This window comes from Bos indicus, chromosome 8 (genome assembly GCF_029378745.1).
Source record: "Bos indicus isolate NIAB-ARS_2022 breed Sahiwal x Tharparkar chromosome 8, NIAB-ARS_B.indTharparkar_mat_pri_1.0, whole genome shotgun sequence".
NCBI classification, from domain to species: Eukaryota; Metazoa; Chordata; class Mammalia; order Artiodactyla; family Bovidae; genus Bos; species Bos indicus.
In genome coordinates, this window is record NC_091767.1 from 28,757,393 (window position 1) to 28,777,585 (window position 20,193).

General features: G+C 34.2%; 1 protein-coding gene across 4 annotated transcripts in view; it reads left to right on the top strand.

Annotated features, from left to right (window-relative positions):
- Positions 1–19,990, top strand: part of PSIP1 (PC4 and SRSF1 interacting protein 1) — a 40,815-nt gene extending 20,825 nt beyond the window's left edge. The window contains exons 6-16 of one of the 4 annotated variants that reach the window (XM_070794518.1): positions 105–167; positions 5,875–5,971; positions 7,023–7,098; positions 10,862–11,090; positions 12,015–12,133; positions 14,801–14,856; positions 15,459–15,529; positions 15,741–15,842; positions 15,953–16,166; positions 17,525–17,636; positions 18,399–19,990. In XM_070794518.1, the coding sequence (XP_070650619.1) occupies positions 105–167; positions 5,875–5,971; positions 7,023–7,098; positions 10,862–11,090; positions 12,015–12,133; positions 14,801–14,856; positions 15,459–15,529; positions 15,741–15,842; positions 15,953–16,166; positions 17,525–17,636; positions 18,399–18,459 (1,200 nt within the window). In that variant the 3' untranslated portion in view covers positions 18,460–19,990. Of the gene's footprint in view, positions 1–104; positions 168–5,874; positions 5,972–7,022; positions 7,099–10,861; positions 11,091–12,014; positions 12,134–13,421; positions 14,857–15,458; positions 15,530–15,740; positions 15,843–15,952; positions 16,167–17,524; positions 17,637–18,398 lie in introns of those variants that run through there. The other 3 variants (XM_070794522.1, XM_070794521.1, XM_070794520.1) reach the window with 3 other exon arrangements.
- Positions 19,991–20,193: the final 203 nt, after the last annotated feature.

Sequence of the window (20,193 nt, forward strand, 5' to 3'; positions counted from 1 at the left end):
CTAGTTCTTTCAGTGAAACATGTTTGTGATTTTTAATTTAAGAAATTTTCTTTCAGTTGTGGCATAATTTATCAGTTTCATCTTTTCTTTTTTTTTTTTTATAGGATGTGACTAAAGCAATTGACATAACCACTCCAAAAGCTGCCAGAAGAGGGAGGAAGAGAAAGGTAATTCTACAGCTTAACCACAGAGATCTTAAAAGAATTTTTATTTTAGCTGGATTGAGGAAGTGTAGATAGTGAAAAAACTGTACTGTTTAAACTTAGCGTTTCACTCTTAAGTCCTTATTGTAAAGGATAGGTTATGTTTACATATTAAAACTGTTGCTTTCTTAATGATACAACATGCTTAAGTTGCTGCTGCTGCTAAGTCGCTTTAGTCGTGTTTGACTCTGTGCGACCCCATAGACGGCAGCCCACCAGGCTCCTCTGTCCCTGGTATTCTCCAGGCAAGAATACTAAAGTGGGTTGCCATTTCCTTCTCCATTGCATGCATGCTAAGTCACTTCAGTCGTGTCCGACTCTGTGCGACCCTATGGACAGCAGCCCTGCAGGCTCCTCTGTCCATAGGATTCTCCAAGTAAATACTGGAATGGGTTGCCATTTCCTTCTCTCTCTTTAAGTTGAATGATAAAATGCACCAATTTTCATTGCTTTTTATGTTGCTGCCTTAAGTTTTCTCTATAAAATGGATAATATATATACTTATAAGATTATTGAGAGGATTAAATCAGTTAAGACATATAAAATATTTGTAATAAATCCTTATATATGGTAAGTGCTTTATAAATGTCCACTATTATGCTGTTGTTACTACTTTACAACATTGTTGCATGAAATGAGAGGATGTGACAGTTTGGGATGAAGTACATCTTAGGATTTTAATTAATGTTTTCTTCTTTCCTATGTGAAGTTTTGTTCATCACACCTTTTTCTGACCTAGTTATGTTTCAGACATAACTAGGTCAGAAAAACTATTATTATATGACAAAGCTACAAAGAAAACTTGTGTTCAGTTTGTTTTTCTTTTAATGGCAAATTATGCTATTAGTTTATTGTTTTGGCCAAGCCACACAGCACATGGGATCTTGTTATGCAGCACGTGGGATTTTAGTTCCCTCACCTGGGATTGAACTCATGCCCCCTGCAGTGGAAGCACAGATTCTCACAATTCTCAACTGCTTCACCACCAGGGAACTCCAAGGGCTCAGTCTTTTAAAAAGGGTTGATTGTTCTTTTTTCTCTCGTAGTACTGTAGTGTGAGTTCAGCATCTTTAATTACAGCCACTGTAATTATTTGTTTTCATATTTTATTTCCAGTGGCTTTTTATCCCCTGTGGGGGGTGTGTGTGTGAAGGGGCTATGATAACTTGAACAAGATTTTAAAAGATAGGCAGAATTTTGACAGGCAGATGGAGGAGTAGGGGAGGACAGACGCATAAGAGAAAACTTTGCTTCAAACATTTCTAGTGTTGCATTTCAGTATTATCAGACCATAACATATGAGGGAAACAAGTATGAAAACACCAGTGTGTTAACTTCAACTTAGACAACTGGTGGATAGCCATTGAATCATTTTAAATTTCAGATACTTCTCCTTTTAAAGCAGTGTAAATGATGGGAATTGAATTGAAGCAGAGTGAGACTATTTGGTACTCACTTGACTGGCCCAGGCAGAAAATCATCAGTGAATAGGAAGATAATGTCTTTGTTCTCACTGAATTACATTTTTGTTGAGACAGACAGTAAATACATAAGACAATTAAAATGGAGAGTTATGATTGTGACTTGGTAACTAAATTACAAAAACCTTTCTAAAGAGAGCCTCACATTTTTAGTGGTGTAGGTGAAAGATGGGATGCTGAGAGCACCTTAGGGGGTTAATAGTTGATTGAAAGTGGGTGTGAAGGGAGGAGGAGAAGCCAGGATGACTTAGGGTGTTGGCTTGGATGACTGGATTATATACTGAGATGCAGGAGGTGTTTTGGGAGTAGAGGTTGAGGGGAATGTGGAACACCTTTGAGAATTAGACTGAAAATATCTATTTCTCTGACACCAAAAGGGGTAAAGGTAGAAGTTACAGATGTGGTCTCATAAATACAGGATATTAGATGGTTAGTCAAGGGGGAAAGTTTACCAAGAACCACACAGAAACCAGAATCCTGAGGTAATATAGTGGCCATGAAAGGTTGCCTTATAAAACTGTGGTGGAGAATGAACTGTCAGGAGAAAATCTAAGAGAAGCTATCAAGATAAAGAAGGAAAGAATTTTAAGAATGAGGGAGTGGTTAGTAGTGTCCTGATGCAGAGGGGGCCCAGTAAGGTTTGACAGTTAGGATCTGCCAGGATACTTTAAGATCAAATGGTAAGAACAGGTGAAGTAGACTAAAGAATAAAATGTTTAATGTTAAAATTACACTGTGGTTTTGAAGTCTTTGAAGTGAGGAGAGAGAATGCAACAAGGATTTGCCATGGTTAAGGGAGGGTGTTAAAGTAAAAAAAAAAAAAGAGAGGCTTTAACACCTTTTCTTTGTGAAACCAGGAAATAGCAAAGATATTGAGTTTAAACTATTGAAAGTTAATAATGCTGAGTGAGAGAAAAGGGAGAACACATTTAAAGAAACTGACTTAATGGGAAAGAGACATTTTTCATCTTTTATAATATTGAAGGGAATAGACTACTAAAAATTTCTAGGGGAGACTTGGAAATTAAGGGACTCCCTTCCTGCTAGCCTCAGTCTCTCCCTTCTCCCTCACTGAATTCAAAGCAAGACTGCATAAATAGTATAAGGCAAGAAGAAAGGATTGAAAGTTTATGCTAGAGGGAGGAGAAGGAAAGGCAATGACAAAAGACAGGGTAAAGGATTAATGGATAACTTTGACTACAAATGAAGCTGCATAAAATAGAATGCATGTTTGCGCCCCCCCCCCCCCCCGCCCCTGGCCCCGCTCCCAGCAGGGCTCAGATCAGTAGCCAGTAATAAAGCAAGGAAAGTAGAGCTTTATGGTAATCCTCTGTTGGAGATTTGTGGGACAGGTGCAGCAAAACAAGATTGCAGATGAATAACAGTCCCAGGAGGTTTTTGTAGGGTTGGGAGGCCTTTATGTAAAGTCATGAAGGGAGTAGAGCTAGCAAATGGGGTAATAAATGGGGACAAAATTTGTCAAAGGATTCAGTTCAGTCGCTCAGTTGTGTCCGACTCTTTGTGACCCCATGAACCACAGCACGCCAGGCCTCCCTGTCCATCACCAACTCCCGGAGTCCACCCAAACCCATGTTCATTGAGTCGGTGATGCCATCCATCCATCTGATCCTCCATCGTCCCCTTCTCCTCCTGCCTTCAATCTTTCCCATCTGGGTCTTTTCAAATGAGTCAGCTCTTCACATCAGGTGGCCAAAGGATTGGAGTTTCAGCTTGAACATCAGTCCTTCCAATGAACACCCAGGACTGATCTCCTTTAGGATGGACTGGTTGGATCTCCTTGCAGTCCAAGGGACCCTCAAGTCTTCTCCAACACGACAGTTCAAAAGCATCAATTCTTTGGCGCTCAGCTTTCTTCACAGTCCAACTCTCACATCCATACATGACCACTGGAAAAACCATAGCCTTGACTAGACGGACCTTTGTTGACAAAGTAATGTCTCTGCTTTTGAATATGCTATCTAGGTTGGTCATAACTTTCCTTCCAAGGAGTAAGCGTCTTTTAATTTCATGAGATCTCATTAGAAAAAACCCGGATGCTGGGAAAGATGGAAGACAAAAAGGAGAAGGGGGCGGCAGAGAATGGGATAGTTAGATAGCATCACCAAATCAATGGCCATGAATTTGAGTAAACTACAGGAGATAGTGGAGGACAGAGGAGCCTGGTGTGCTGCAGTCCATGGGGTCGCAAAGAGTCAGACTCCACTTAGCAACTGAACAGTAGAGGTCCCAGTGAGATAAAACGTGGAAAAAATTAATCTAGTCAGAATATTTGCATTTAAGATATTTAGATATATATTTGAAATAATAGTCCTTTCTCTAGATAAAATATTTCTTAAGTTAATATTTTCATGAGGAATGGTTTTGACTTGCATGATTTTGCTGTAATAGTCAAAAATACATGTCTATGGAAGGGCTGTACTTTGGCTTATTTAAGTGTTTGTTTATGATATTAGTTATAGATGAACTTGCTATCTCTAATTGGTATCTCCTCAAAAAGATTCATACCTCTAATTCTTAATGTAGTGTCATGATTTATTTCCAAAAGTTGAAAGTGTAATTGAAGAGAGGTTTTTCTTTTGGTACTGAAAGAGCTTATCAGTTTAAACTGAATTTCAGAGAACTTTGGCCCTCCTAACTCCTCACCCTCCTAACTCCTTAATAGGAGCTTTCATACAGTCTTGGGTTCTCAACCTTTGTTATAAAAACAGATGCCTGGCTTCTTACTCCAGAGCTATCAAATTAGGAGTGGGGCAGGGATGGTCTGTGAGTTTTTAAAATTAAACTATTTATAATGAAAAGCTGGATAAATTCTTCAGTGGGATTCCTGAGTCAGATTTGCATGTTCTGTATTGTTGATATTCATAATGATCAGTAATGTTTTGCCAGTTTATTGATTTGATCACTTAATCAACATACGAATAATCCTCCTATCCTTACCAGTATTTCATTATCTCAAGTGTTTGCAAATCAGATTGTTGATTAAAAGTTAAGACTTTTTATCAGTAAGATTGGATTATGCAAGTTTTTGAGATGCTTTATTGCCTTTATTTTGTTAGATAGTTCAGGCTGAATTCTAAGTAGTTGAGGGTGAGGAAGCAGCTCATAGTAATCCTCATGCTCTTTTTGATCTCTTCATTCTTTTCTCTCTTCCATTATGATGCTATGCTTGCATTTCCTTTCTAATTGGTGGTTATTAACCTTGGTTCTACTCTAATGCTTGAATTGATTAAATGGATTCTCATTTGAGGCTGTTGTCTCATTACCTTTAGGGCATTATAGTTTGCAAAGGTTTGTTGGGATTTCTTTATAGTAAGTCCTTCTTTATGGAAAATAAGAATAACTCCTAGGGAAGAACAGCAGATCTGTCTCATTTCAAAAATAAAATGTGTATATTAACAAAGGATGGAAATATCAGCAACTTTAGTGCCTTTTCTAACATTAATTTAGGTTGTATATCATAAGTACACAGTGTAAAGTGTTAGCATTTTGAGATAGTTAATGGTTCCCCTGGTTGCTCAGACCATAAAGCGTCTGCCTGCAGTGCGGGAGACCCGGGTTCGATCTCTGGGTTGGGAATATTCCCTGGAGAAGGAAATGGCAACCCACTCCAGTACTCTTGCCTGGAAAGTCCCAAGGACGGAGGAGCCTGGTGGGTTGCAGTCCATGGGGTCACTAAGAGTTGGACACGACTGAGCGACTTCACTTTCAATGAAAGTACATTTATAAGCAATATGTGGGCTAGTCAGTGTAATTATACTTTATTTAACTTTGCATCAAGAATATTCAATTTATTTTTACAAATGACTCTTTTTAGGTTGATAAAATCTAAAAAGTGAAGTTTTATTGTTTATTTCCTAGAATTATAAGCTAAGTTTGAGGCTATCACTGAGTCAGCTGTTGAAAAGTGAAAATCATATAGAAGTAATGCTTAGTGGTGGTGGTCTAGTGGCTAAGACTGTGCTACAATGCAGGGGGCCCAGGTTTAACCCCTGGCCAGGGAACTAGATTCCACATGCCAAAACTAAGACTTAGCACAGCCAAATAAATGAATATATATTTTTAAAGTTATGCTTATATTTGAACTTATCTTACAGTGGCATGTTTTTGCCATTAAACTAATAAACTTGGAATGCCTGCCATGCTAAATAATTTAAATCTTTGTTATTCAGGCAGAAAAACAAGTAGAAACTGAGGAGGCTGGAGTAGTGACTACAGCAACAGCATCTGCTAATCTAAAAGTGAGTCCTAAAAGAGGACGACCTGCAGGTAGGATTGTTAATGTTTAAATATCTGGCTTGTGATCAGTATTCTAATCCATTTAAGTGCTGTACCTCAGCTACTTTGGAATAGGTGAATAGACACTTGGTTATGTGTAACATACACATTTTAAAGAAGATAAACATTAAGATTTCTGCTCTCTGATAAGGTATTTAAATTTGAAATAATTGTTTGAGACTTTTTCATTTTCTGTTTATCCCCATTACATTTTCCATTAATAGCAGCATAGGAGGCTGTGGCTAGATATAAATTCCATGACTAATGGTTTACTTTATCTCTTAACTTTAGAAAACTTAAGCTTTCCAAATGGAATCGTAATGAAAGCAAGAGAAAACAACATTTGAGTTATCAAAGTTACTAATTTTTAAATTTTTGTATTCTTTCTTTATTAGGACCTATACAATATGCAGATGTCTTCAGCCTATTTACAATATTTTCCTAATTTGGCAAATAGGAAATAGTTTGGAAGGATCTATCTCTACTACAAAGTAAAACAAAGAAAGTTAGCCAGGATAGAGACAATTTTTTTTTCCTACTTCATTATATAGGATTCTTAATGAGACAGATTTAAACTGAGTAATACCTCCCCCCCAAATTTGTTTACCTTTTTCTTTGGATTTTAATATTGTAATGGATCAAATTAATGGTATTGTTAGAAAATTTAGTGAATTCTGATAAAGAATTTTCAAAGTTGTGAACACAGATTTACAAATGATACTGTACTATGTATATGAATGTTGACTATAAGAGCTATTATCTACTATAAAGTTGAATTTTGTGACATTCCTGTTAAAACAACAGTGAAGGATGTTCTTTTAAGTCCTCAGCCATACTAAGGGTAAATTGAAAATAACCTTGATTTACTTGTCACTCATTTGAACAAGGATATGATTTATAAAACCTAAAGTAAAAAAAAAAAACTAATTATATCTATAATAATTACTAATTAATATTCTTAGTATGTATATTTATAACTTTGATGTCTACATCTTGGTGGGAAAACTGGTAGTTAAAAAAATTTTTTTCCTGTGAATGTTAGCCACAGAGGTCAAGATTCCAAAACCAAGAGGCAGACCCAAAATGGTAAAACAACCTTGTCCTTCAGAGAGTGACATGTGAGTATTATAATTTGCAATAAATGAGACATTTCACCTTAAATATGTATAAACTTATTTGAGTTTCTACAAGTTTTTATTTACAGATGATTATTATCGCTATTTTGTATTTCTTAGAATTATGAGAGAAATTCTTTAAAACATAGTTTTATTATATAAAAAAGTTAAAGTTGATAGGGAATCAAGAAAAATCTGATATGATTTCATTAATCTAAGACATTTTCTTATATATCAGGATGTAAGATACTCAGATAATGCAGGGTAAAATTTATAATCTTTGTTTAAAGAAATTTTTAGACAAAGTGTTTTTTACCCCACCCCCAAAGTATTTTTGAAGCAGTTTCCACAAATCTTGCTCTTCCAGAATAGCCTTTATTTCAAAATAACACTTAAAATTATTTTTGTAAATGTAAAATTTTAAAGTCTTTTGGAATATTGACTGCTTTTAGTTAGCAACCAAAACAATCAGTATTTTCCGTTTTTCTTCCTTGCCACCTTTCTTTTTTATGTGGATCTTGTTTGTGTCAGCTTTCTGGATAGAAACTTCACCAATAGGAATGTACGTCTAGACAAACAAGGGAAAAACTTTGTAGGTATTGTGTTTGAGGATTTTGTAGGAAAAGGCTCAAGTAATGTCATTTAAGAATGGATTTACAATGTTTTGAATGAAAACAATTTATTTAATGGATTTACAATGTTTTGAATGAAAACAATTTATTGGAAATTTCAGTTATAGAACAACTCAAGAGTGTTGGTACTTTTTAACCAATATATGTTGAAAGAGTTTTATTTTATTGCCAAGCCAGCTGTTTAAATATTCTCAAAACTAGTGGCAAAAAACTACCACATGGTTTTAATTACTATACTGAAATTAAAATATCAAGTACATGCAGGTGAGTTTGTTTTAAACATTTCAAATGAATCTCTCTCATCCCCTCTGTAAGATGTCTTCTCTAATCAAGGCATCAAGTCTAGGATTTCATGATCAACTTAAGGCCTTGATGTAGAGACGTAGGAACTAAAACACAGGTCATCTGCTCCCCTCTCCCCTTTATATGTGCACATTGATCTGGGATAGGGAACCATAAATACTCCCAAGGAGAAGATTATGAGGCATATAGCAGTCATTGCTCCCTAGGAAATAAGAAATTCTGTTGGGGAAATATTGTGAGATCCCCATTTTATATATAGGATATTTCCTTGATTAGGTTTGTTCCTAGTCCATTTCTCTCCTTGACTTTTGGCCCATTCTTTGGAGAGTTCTCTACCTTTTCAGTATCATCTTTAGTTGATCTTTTTCAGTATCAATAGTTGCACTGGAAAGTACTATCCTCCTTACTAGCTGAGCAGCTTTCTTAGTCTCCTTTCATACTTCAGGGAGTTTGACCCAAGATTCCTTTTTAAATCTCCATTACTTTCCCTTCCTGTAGACTGGCATCACTTTTGGTAGTGCAGCAATACTTTACTGTTAGTGTGTGTGTCCATTTCATTCTAGTTAGCTTCATGTGCAGTGGTCTAACTCATAAGACTTGCCCAGACATGCTTATCTTTTTACACTTAAGTAAAAGTACTTTGAGTTTATATGTTTTCTTGAAAACCCACTTCTGGTTTCATTTGCCTACAAGTGATTTGCTTATCAGAAGGATCAAGGTATCTCAGTTTGAGTTCTTAAGGAAAGGCTGGCAACTTAATACATTACCTTTACTGGGTCTTTGACTCCTGTCTTTGTCTGAATTTAAAAATCTTTTATAGGCTAGAAACAACTTTCAACACTGAGATGCATGGAATATTTTTCTCCTTCCTTTGCTGTCCTATTATTTTTTGAACTTCCTTTTTCTTGAAGTACCTGATCAAATTTATGTTGATAACAATCAACTGAAGATGCCAATATTTTGTCTTGAAACCTCTTCACCCAAAGCCACAAATTCACTGAATAAAATTTCTTTCCAGTTATCACAGATGATAGTTTTGTGTGTTGTGTATAGTAGGGTTTCAAATGCAAAGCAAGTGTCACACGTTCTAGGTTTCCATGATGGACAACTCCAGTAGCTTACAATGTTTATTTCTCATTTGTGCTGTATGTAGGCTAGGCATTGGCTGTTACAGCTACTCTTAGCTCTGTATCTGGACAGAAACTTAGTGGAGTGCAGAGCAAAATTATGTAAAGCCTTTTAAAATGTAAGCGTCAACATAAGAACAATGGGTATCTCTGGTAGTGACAGCTTCCTTGCAGTGGGTCCTGAAATGATAAGACAGTGGAATCAAGTCCAGAAAAGCTGAAACCATCTCCTAATCCTCATGTAAAAATCTGTTAGATGTCATTGAGATATTTGGGGCTATTTTTTTAAATAAACTGTATTTATAATTTCCTTTAGTATAATTTTCCTACCATATCTTGAGCTATTAGTAGAGAACTTATCCCCAAGAGGTCTATTTTTCATGGAAGATGGTAAGGAGGGAATTAACTAAAGACTTAATTGTAGTTATGTTTATGGGAATTCTCTGCTTTGATACTGTTTTTAAAACTTAGAAATTATCCATTTCTTAAGAGCATATGATACACATTTTAATAAGTCTACCTTTAAAAAAGAAAAGTAGTCACATGTTTCTCCAGTAGTTCTTAAAATGTTTATTCCTTGTATGTATACATTTTTCTTATTTAGAATACGTTGCTAGAAGCAGATCTGTGGGGTTAAAAGGATATTTTTATTTTTAATACCTGCCTCTTTGCACAGGGGGTAACATTTTGGGGGAGGCAATTGGTCAGTAACTTTTAAGAGCCATGGAAATGCCTTTTATATTTGATCCTCTCTTCTGCATCTCCACAAAATGATCATTATCAAAATATTTAATTTGTGGAAATACTAAAGTGATTTTACTTGCTTGCTTTATCTTCCATTGATTAAAAGTAAAGGGTGAAATATGTATAACATTTGAAAATAAACATAGCCAATGACAGTTATGTGACAAAAAATTTCTGAAGAAATAAAATATGTTTTTTTTTTTTTTTTCTTTTGCAAGTTAATAATCTCTTAAGGGTTCAAGGATGCAGTTGTCTGGAAAGTCAGTTGATTTGGAATTGAGATACTGGGCTAACTGACCTTTTTGCACCATCATTTTATCACCTGTTAAATGGAATGGGTTGGACTAAATGATCTGGAGTTCCTTGCAGCTTTTAAATAACAAGTGAAATTCTCAATAAAATTCCTTGAACACTGCATAATATTAATTGGCCATATATATAACCATTATATGCATGAATTGAGCCTTTTAAATTGCAAGGATTATTTCTTCAAATTTTAAAATGGCTGTATTTCACCATACTAGTTTGATTCTGCAATTGTATTTTTGCCAACGTGGCTGAAATCTAGGGATCTCACACACCTTATACACTGCTGTTCCCCAGAGTCAAGAATAGTACCATGGCATCTGAGATGATACCCAGTATTATTTTTAAGTGAATAAGTTAATGAGTTACAAAGAACTTAGAAAATGAGGCGGGGGGGGGGGGGGGTGGAATCACTCTTCTATTACCCTAATGCCACTGTAATTTTTCTGACATATTAAAAGGATGTTCTTTTGTGTGTGTGATAGGCTGATAATGACCCTTCCTTACATTTTATTTGAAGATATTTAAAATGTGTTTTTAAATAAAAAACTATGTATAGCTTATTGTTATACAAAATAGTTATTAACTCAGAGATTGTGGTTGAATGACAAGATACATAAAAGTTTATTTTTCATTGTTTTACCTGTGAAATAGGATAACTGAAGAAGACAAAAGCAAGAAAAAGGGGCAAGAGGAAAAACAACCTAAAAAACAGCTTAAAAAGGATGAAGAGGGCCAGAAGGAAGAAGAAAAGCCAAGAAAAGAGCCAGATAAAAAAGAGGGGAAAAAGGAAGTTGAATCAAAAAGGAAAAATTTAGCCAAAACAGGGGTTACATCAACCTCTGATTCTGAAGAAGAAGGAGATGATCAAGAAGGTGAAAAGGTAGAATGTTTGCATATCAAATAAAACTGTTGTTTTATTTTTAGTTTCTTGTGTAGTTCTTAATCTTTAGATCAAGATTTCAGTATCTTTAAGAAAGTCTATAAATATGATTAAAAGTTAAAATGAATTTCTTTACCTTTCTGAATAAACTTCAGTTAGCAGTGTTAAAAAGCAAATTTGAAGCTTTATTGTACATTGTAAGTTCACCTTACCTTTTCACAATTAAATGGGAGTTAAATGTTGCATGATAAACTTCCAATAACCCCATCTACCTAGAAAAGGTAGGAAAGTAAAGAATTAAGCCAAGTAAGTTGTGACCAGTGACAACAGATGTAAAAAGGTAAATTTATACATAGATTTATATTATTGACCTCAGTAAGCACTTCAGACCTATTTAGTGTACAGTTTATTAGTGGTACTTTATTTGGATGCAACAATTTAGGAATTTCATTAAAGTTATACATTCTTTTCTGTATAAAAACAAAAGTTTTGTGTATAGTCTTGGACATCTACAGACCCTGGTTGTGTAGGTCTTTCATTTATGTTTATCTAATTTATTAATAGCCTCAAAAGCCCCGGACCTAAAATTCCATAGGCTGAGCAGGCACTTGTCAGTAAACAGGTATTGAAGTCACAGTGTAGAGGCAAACAGCCTAATGTACTTCATTTTAATCCATATTAACCAAAGCATGTCATTCCTATAGCAATGCAGTAAATAGATTATGCATATCAAATTCATCAAGGCGAAAGATAAATTTAGATAGCAACAACATGTGTAATTCTAAGATTTTTTTAAATTAGTAATTTCGGTATTTGTCCCTTAAGAAAACTAGTTGCTGCTCTTCTCCCACAACTGTAATCATAGAAGCATTAGTCACTGACTTGATAGTTAACTAAAACCATCCTAATTCTCAAATAAAACAGAAGAGAAAAGGTGGAAGGAACTTTCAAACTGCTCATAGAAGGAATATGCTCAAAGGACAACATGAGAAAGAAGCTGCAGATAGAAAACGCAAGCAAGAAGAACAAATGGAAACTGAGCAGTAAGTATTTTCTTATTCTAAATTTCAATTTCTTTAAGCCAGCATGAAAATTTTAAACAGTAGAATCTCATTTTCCAGACTTTCTGAAGCCTTCTAAAGTGACTTTGCCCATGTGTTAAAAAAATGTCTTCAGTATATAATTATATTTCAGGCTTCATTCTTTTCTGAAGTAAAGAGGATGAAATTCACTGAGATAATCACCCTATGAATTATTTTTAATTTAAACGGAAAGTGCAGATAGGGTTTAACTGCTTCAAGGCTTTGTAGAAAATGTCCTCATCCTCTACTGTTTTCTCGTATAATATTAAATACAGAAAGATGATAAATGAGTGGACAAAGAATGAAAGAAATATCTTTGTCATACCACCAGCAGGCCTCCCCCAGAAGACCAGCAAAAATAACAAAAGCACAGTTGGAAACCCATGAAGCCAGTACAAGTAAATCTAAAAGGCTGACAGGGTTTGCATTAGATGTGTGCAATATAAATCAAGATAATAAGTTTTGATACTTGCAGATAATATATACTTACCATGGGGAATTTCTTCCCCCTTTAAGTTTATTCTATAAAATAATTTTATAAGGAAAATAGCAATGACGATGATTAGGCTTCATGTGTTTATTACATTTGTTTTCTTGGTTATCTTCAGACTGTCTCTTCTGAGGTCTTTCTCTGAAAAACGTTTCTTTCTTTGTGAAACGTCTTGCATTATTCTGACTAAACTGTTTTTTTTTGTTGTTTTAGTGAGGTGATTTTAAAAATATGCTGTAGGTCACTAAGACAAACTTAAGCAGTGAAATTCTTAAAAATATTCTTAAATAATTTTGTACCTTTTCTTTATATAATAAATCTATAAGCTGAAAGTCTTGTTAAGTATAGCATTTGACCATCTCCTTTCTTAGTTTTTTGGAGGATATATAAGCAGTTTTAGCTATAAGAGGGAGTAATTTAAAAATTGATTTAAAGCTCAGAAATGTTACTCCCTTTAATCTGTTAGACTTGAACCATTTATGTAAATATTAGAGTTATTTTTTTGTTACCTATCCTTTCCTGTCCTTTCACTGAAAAGTTGTTGGACTGTTTGTTGCTTTTAACTTTATTGTGCTCCCCAAATTAAGATATAAAATTAGTTGTTGCTTAGTAAATCTAGCCCAATCCTTTAGTATCTCAAAGTTAATCTTTATGTGTTTCAATTTCTTTTTGAATGTCCTCCGAATGTAACTTTCTCAAATTCTAATATTTGTGTTTTCTTTCCTTCTTCTGTTATTACAAAACTTTGTACTTGGACAGTTTTGCTCTGTAAAGCATTTCAGATGCAGCTTGTATGAAATGCATTATGCAAAAATAAAGTTTATTGTATTGTATTCCCAGCCAAACAACATGTAATCTACAGTAATAAAAAATATATCTCATTTTGGGCTCAAAGCATTAATCCAGTTACTGAAAAGAGAATACAAGTGGAGCAAACAAGAGATGAAGATCTTGAGACAGACTCATTGGACTGAATTTCCCCCTCCCCCCCTTTGATGGAAGAATGTTCCAGATTCTAAATTGAGGACTTCATTAATGGCATTATTACTGTGTTATGATTGTTAAAAAACATTTCCTGTAAGGTACACACTACATACTAAGGTCGGCCATCATTCCTGTTAAGTTTTTTACCAAGCTTAAAATGAAGCTTTGTGTTTGAAAGTTACAAGCTCAGATGAAGATGGTGGTTGTACATTACTTCATTTAGAAAATATAAAAATACATTTTGTTTTGAAGCTAGGTGTTAAACTGGAGTAGCTATATTATACCCCTAGAGAATGGGGCAGTTGTGCCCTTCCCTTGACATTCCTTTGTTGTTTAATTCTTTAGAATATTAATAATTGTTTTTTTAATCCTGAGAGATTAAACAGTAGACTTGTTAAGAAAACAAAAATGAAACTGTAACCAAAATTTTAAAATAAAGTTTTTTTAAAAAAAAAACCTGATTTTTAGATATTTTTTGTTCTTGTCTATTTCAATTGGTTTATTATAGTAGGGCCCGAACTCTAAGTCAAGGTACTAGAAATTATTAAGAATTCATTTTTAAATGGTTATTTTTGTGATTTACAATAAAATGGTACCTTTTCATTTGTGAAATGGTATGTAAACACTAGTGAATGTCATTTAAGTTTGATACAGTGGCAAAAATAAATCCCACTTTATTTGTAATACAGTAGCATTATAGTCTATTTAATCTTATAACTGACTTTGAACCCCTCAAATTACCTACCTTTTGGAGATGTGGGAACAATTAAATCAGTCTAATTTGACATGCTATTTTAGAATTCATGAAACATAGGCATTCTCTTCCCACTATGGCCTATTTTGTCCATTGACCCTGCAGTTGGTCTTTTAACACACTATTGTTGGAATAAAATTGCACAAAAGCAGCTGTTAAAATTTGTAATGCCACTGAAAAATTAGATTGTTAGATTATTTTAGCATGTTAATTTTTATGTTGTTTTGTTAATACTAATGTGGCATTGCAAAGGTCTAAAAATTACAGTCAGTTCCTTGTGATCTAGGTCACTTAACTATTTTAAAGAAAAAAAAAAACTTTTACAAAAGGGATTGTGGGCATTTGGTAATCAGTCACAGAGTTCCAATGTTTTTGAAATATTTGTGTTAACATTTGATAGGCAGAATAAAGATGAAGGAAAGAAGCCAGAAGTTAAGAAAGTGGAGAAGAAGCGAGGTTAGTTATTTCACTTTCTAAGATGTATAATGTTACACACAGAAAGGAAGTTTTACAGACACTTAATTGTATACATTTTGAAATCAGTCATTTGATATTCTTATTGTACAAGTACACATTTTAAATCCCTAATGGATTGTGTTTTGCACTGTTTTTAAGTATTATAAGGTGAAGTTGCAAAGGTGGTCATGCTTATTATTTTATTGCTCCTTATTATTATGAAGTCAGATTTATTTTATTGTAACACTGCCTAAAAGCAAGGTGTTTCCCCATTTCTGACAAATCTGGTTTCAGATCGATATTTTAGTTCTGGTTAAATATGTAAGAGAGAGGCAGGTGCTAAAGAATTGAGAAGGAGTTAGTGGATGCAGACCGCTTATTTTAGAGACATGCAGCTAGTCAGTGATTCTTTGCTTGTATGATGAATGTTGGTTTCCTAAACTAAAGACTGAAAATGGCAGATAATTTCTTAATGATGTAAGCAGATTACTAAGAACATTTTTTAAAAATTACCACTTCTTTCCATTATACTTTGCTTTAGATTATACGAAAATACTGGTTTTGGAAAACCTATTTACTGTGTTTCACATTTTAATTTATAGAAACATCAATGGATTCTCGACTTCAAAGGATACATGCTGAAATTAAAAATTCACTCAAAATTGATAATCTTGTAAGTGTTTAATACCTCATTTAAAAATACAGTGCTGCTTTTTTAGCTTCATGTTTTTTTCTAACATGGTTTGATAAGTACGTGTAAATTTGAGATAACAAAATGTTACTGGCTATTTTGTATGCCTTGTTATTTGAGATTTTGAAAGTAATCTCTGGATTCTATGGGTTGTGGTAATTAACAGTTATGAAATTACTGTTTTGTCATGAAGGATGTCAACAGATGTATTGAGGCCTTGGATGAACTGGCTTCACTTCAGGTCACAATGCAACAAGCTCAAAAACACACAGAGATGATTACAACACTGAAAAAAGTAAGTGATCTTTAGTTATGCAGATTTTTAAAATTTCCTCATCACCACTTTGTTAAATAACATTCAGAAATCAATTAGAAAAATTCTGAGCTTGTTTTTTGTTTTCCCAGATACGGCGATTCAAAGTTAGTCAGGTTATCATGGAAAAGTCTACAATGTTGTATAACAAGTTTAAGAACATGTTTTTGGTTGGTGAAGGAGATTCTGTGATCACACAAGTGCTGAACAAATCTCTTGCCGAACAAAGACAGCATGAGGAAGCAAATAAAACCAAAGATCAAGGGAAGAAAGGGCCAAACAAAAAGCTAGAAAAGGAGCAAACAGGTATGTGGTAATACTTTGTTGGAATTACTTTTTAAAAATGGCTTTGATATTTAATCTTATTAATGCCTTAACCTATAGTAGATGATGGGAGTCCCAGAAGAACTTAGCAGAGTCTGCTCAATCTTGGCTAAGTTTTTATCAAGTTTAAATTACTAGTAGTTACTTAGTAGTAGTTACTAGAAGTAGTGGTTGCTATTGTTTTCATTTAAACTAGGGAAAATTTCTAACCTACACAAAAGTCAGGAGAAATGAACTTCCTGAGTCGGCGTCAGCAGCTGTCAACGTATAATCACTGGTCTTATTATATCTCCGCAAGTTTTTCAGTGACACTCCTGAAGATTATTCAGTCATAAACATTTTAAGGTGTATATATGAACAAAGCTTAAAACTGAACCTATAGTACAGGTATGCTTGTACTCCAGGAATACTGTGGGTTCGTTTCAGACTGCTGTAATAAAGTGAGTCACATGGCATACAGATTTGTTTACCCTATACTAAAGTCTGTTAGTCTGTCTAAAGTGTGCAGTAGGGTTATGTCTATAGAAATGACATACCTTATTTTTAGAATGTTGTTTAAAAAATGTTGTGAGCCTTTCATGAATTACAGTAACATCAAAGACATAACACTATATAATAGATGTCTAAAGTGCGAAATACTGTGAGAATTACCAAAATGTGACACCGAAACAGAGTGAGCGAATGCTGTTGGGAAAACGGTGCTGATAAATATGCTTGATGCAGGCTTGCCAAAAACACTGAATTTGTAAAATGTAAATGCAGGATGTACAAAGCACCGTAAAGTGAAGCACAGTACACTGAAGTGTGCCTGCTCCATTGGGAGCCTCCCCGACTCCGTGGCACTAAAGATGTTAGCGGCAGCTCCCTAACATAGAAGACTGTTCAAAAGGAGTTGGATTTTCTTAACTCATTTACTAGGGAATGATAATGATAACAAACCAGAGGTTTGATAATGAAATAATATTTACAGGGAAGCCCTCATTTTCTAAGTTAGTAAGAAGACAAAATCATGTTAACTATTTTGCCACCTTCTGTTCTTAAATACAAAATTTTACTGTGATTTACATTGCTTTTTCTAACAACTGGAATAAATCACAATGCTCTAAAGAGTTGTATCACCCTTTTGTAACTTCCTGACAACAGTAACAAATGGAATGGACAGATATAGATAGTAACCCTGTTTCTTACTGTGCCTTGTCTACCCAAAGGATTACAATGCAATATCATATAAAATACACTATTAGGAAGTTTGGGGCTATGTTAGTTCTTGAATTTGGGTCTTCCTAGTATTTAAGATGTCCTCAAAGCTCTAACAGTTTCCCACTGGTATCTTTCTAAAGGTTCAAAGACTCTAAATGGAGGATCCGATGCTCAAGACAGTAATCAACCACAACACAATGGAGATAGCAATGAAGAAAGCAAAGACAACCACGAGGCCAGCAGTAAGAAAAAGTGAGGACATATTTTAGTGCATTGTAATGTTTTAATTTTTAAATCACATTGCTGATCCAAGATCGTTTGTGTAAGGGATTATATTTTCATGACTCACTTCCTGAATTCAGGGTTCAAGACATCAAAATGGCCAAACTATAAAGAAACTTTACTTAAAACTAATATGTCATTGTATTCAAGAGAATAGAGCTAAGCAGGAATCCTGTTTAAAAAAAAATATTCCTTGAACTCATTCCATTGATAACACCTGTACTAATGACTCATGTCCACACTTTCTTGACTTTTGACAGAATAATGCAGAAATCAGATCTAGAATCATAGGTTATGTTATAATACCCATGCTAAAAAAAAATTGATATGGAACCATAGTTACTAAATCTTGATCTGTCCACTGTACATTTCAAGGATTTGGAACCAAGAAGCATCCTTTCTAATTTTGAAATCAGGGAAATCTTTCTCTTCTGAAGATTTATAAAAATGCTGGTACCATAGATACATTTTCATGTTCTTTAAAGAGAACTCATTTTGAAGCTTTGAAATGACTGAAAAGGGCCTGGGCCGTGATGCTTCCCTTTAGTTATTTTGCTTGATCTGCATATTACTTTGGGAAGAAAACACAACATAGTAAAATAAAATTTACAACAGAAAATAATTAATATTTTTAAAAACATAATGCACAGATGTAGTATCTTTTTTTTCTCCTGAGGAACAAAAGCCCCCTAATCCCAGTTGTCACACCTTTTTTTCCCCCTTTTTCTTTAGGCCATCCAGTGAAGAGAGAGAGACTGAAATATCTCTGAAGGATTCTACACTAGATAACTAGGTTGACATACCTGGAATATAAAGAACATTTGAGAAGTTTGTAATGGTTTTCATTTGAAATATTTAGACTGCTGAAAGTTTTAAATTTTTATAAACATAGGTTTTGATGTTTAAAACTTGTTTTGAGGGAGAATCCCCTTATCTTTGTTTAAAAGTGACTAAACATTGCTAATTGTACTTGTGCAGTATTAACAGCTACATTATACAGTAAATGTGAGGGGAAGTTCATTTAGGAAGTGTTACACTGCTTTTCCAGACATCGGTTGTAGTATATTTTCAGTTAGTGTGTGTATGTTAATGTGTAATTGATAGTAGAAAAAAGTTACATTTTTAAAACGGCTACTTGTATAAACCTTTTCCTCTTTTCCCAGATACTGTGGGTTTTGTGCATAGTTTTTACAAAAATTGGATTTACCAGACTGTCTTTTCACTGTTGTGGGTTTTGTAGAAGTTAAGCATTTTTATGGTTGATAAAATGTTACTTCTATACAAGTACTCACTCCTTCCTTTCTCTTATCAAAAGTTGACTTTAATCTCAATCTACCTTGTGCTACATTATCCTGCTGCTTTGTAATAATGTGCAGTCTGTATGCCTTTTTGTATGACAACTAGATACCCAACTGACACTGAACTGACAATTCTACAAGGTGCAAAACTCATGTTAACTTCTGAAGGTAATTTAGTTTTGTGGCTGAGAATTCAGTGAAAGTCACATGTGAGTTTCCTGCAGTAAGCAGGAGTGTACGTAGGAATGAATCTGGCTTTTAGGGTTCAACCATTTAAGATCCTTTATAGGCATTAGTAGCTGAAACTGAAAACTAAATGATAAAAGTTTATTTTTGAGAAATGTCTCGAGTTTCTGAATTTTTTAAAATGTCCCATTCATTAAAGAAGTCAAGTATTTTTTTAATTGGAAAAAATGCAATCCATTAATGCTTTTTGCAGTAAATAAAAAAATACTATCTAAGGAAACAAACCTATTTGAAAACATGACTATGAGAAGGGAATTTTTATTTCTAATGCATCATGTGACAGGATTGCAAAAAGTTACTCTGAGGCAGCAGACAAAAGCGAAGGAGTTGTCTGTATTTTCATGTATATGGACTAAATCAGAGTGAACAAAGGTTAACACAGAATTTTAAGAACAACCTTAACAAACAGGATTTCTAAGATATTTTGAATACTAGGTCAGTTGGTGGTTTGCAGTAGCTTAAAAGATGCTTCTCATGTTTGGAAACTAGGAATACGGGAAAAAGGCTTAAATACCAGTGTTTGCATGTGACATGCATTGTATGCTTTGACCTCTCGGGTAATTTTTTTCATCTTTAGATGAAAACTTGGAATCATTTCAGTAATTGGGAGTCTTGCTTTTGAGAGGCCTTACAATGGAACTAGGACCCACTGTTCTGAGGGAACTCTAGCTATTATATCTGTTTGGTCCTTACACAATTTAAACTTGGACAGATTTATTCTAGTTAAGCCATAAGTGTCAACATGTAAACTTGTTTTGATTAAAGAATTTTTCTATCAAACTTCACTAGTAAATTACTTTGTTGCCATATAAAAAAAGTGGGATGGGATTCTGGATTTGCTTCTAAGAGAGTATAACGTGGTCATAGAAACTATTATTTGGGGACACAGGTTACTAAAACGTACGCTCAAAATGACAAAAATTAAGGAAATGCCCTTTAGTGACCCAAGAGATCTACACAGTTTTACCAAGAAACCATAGACG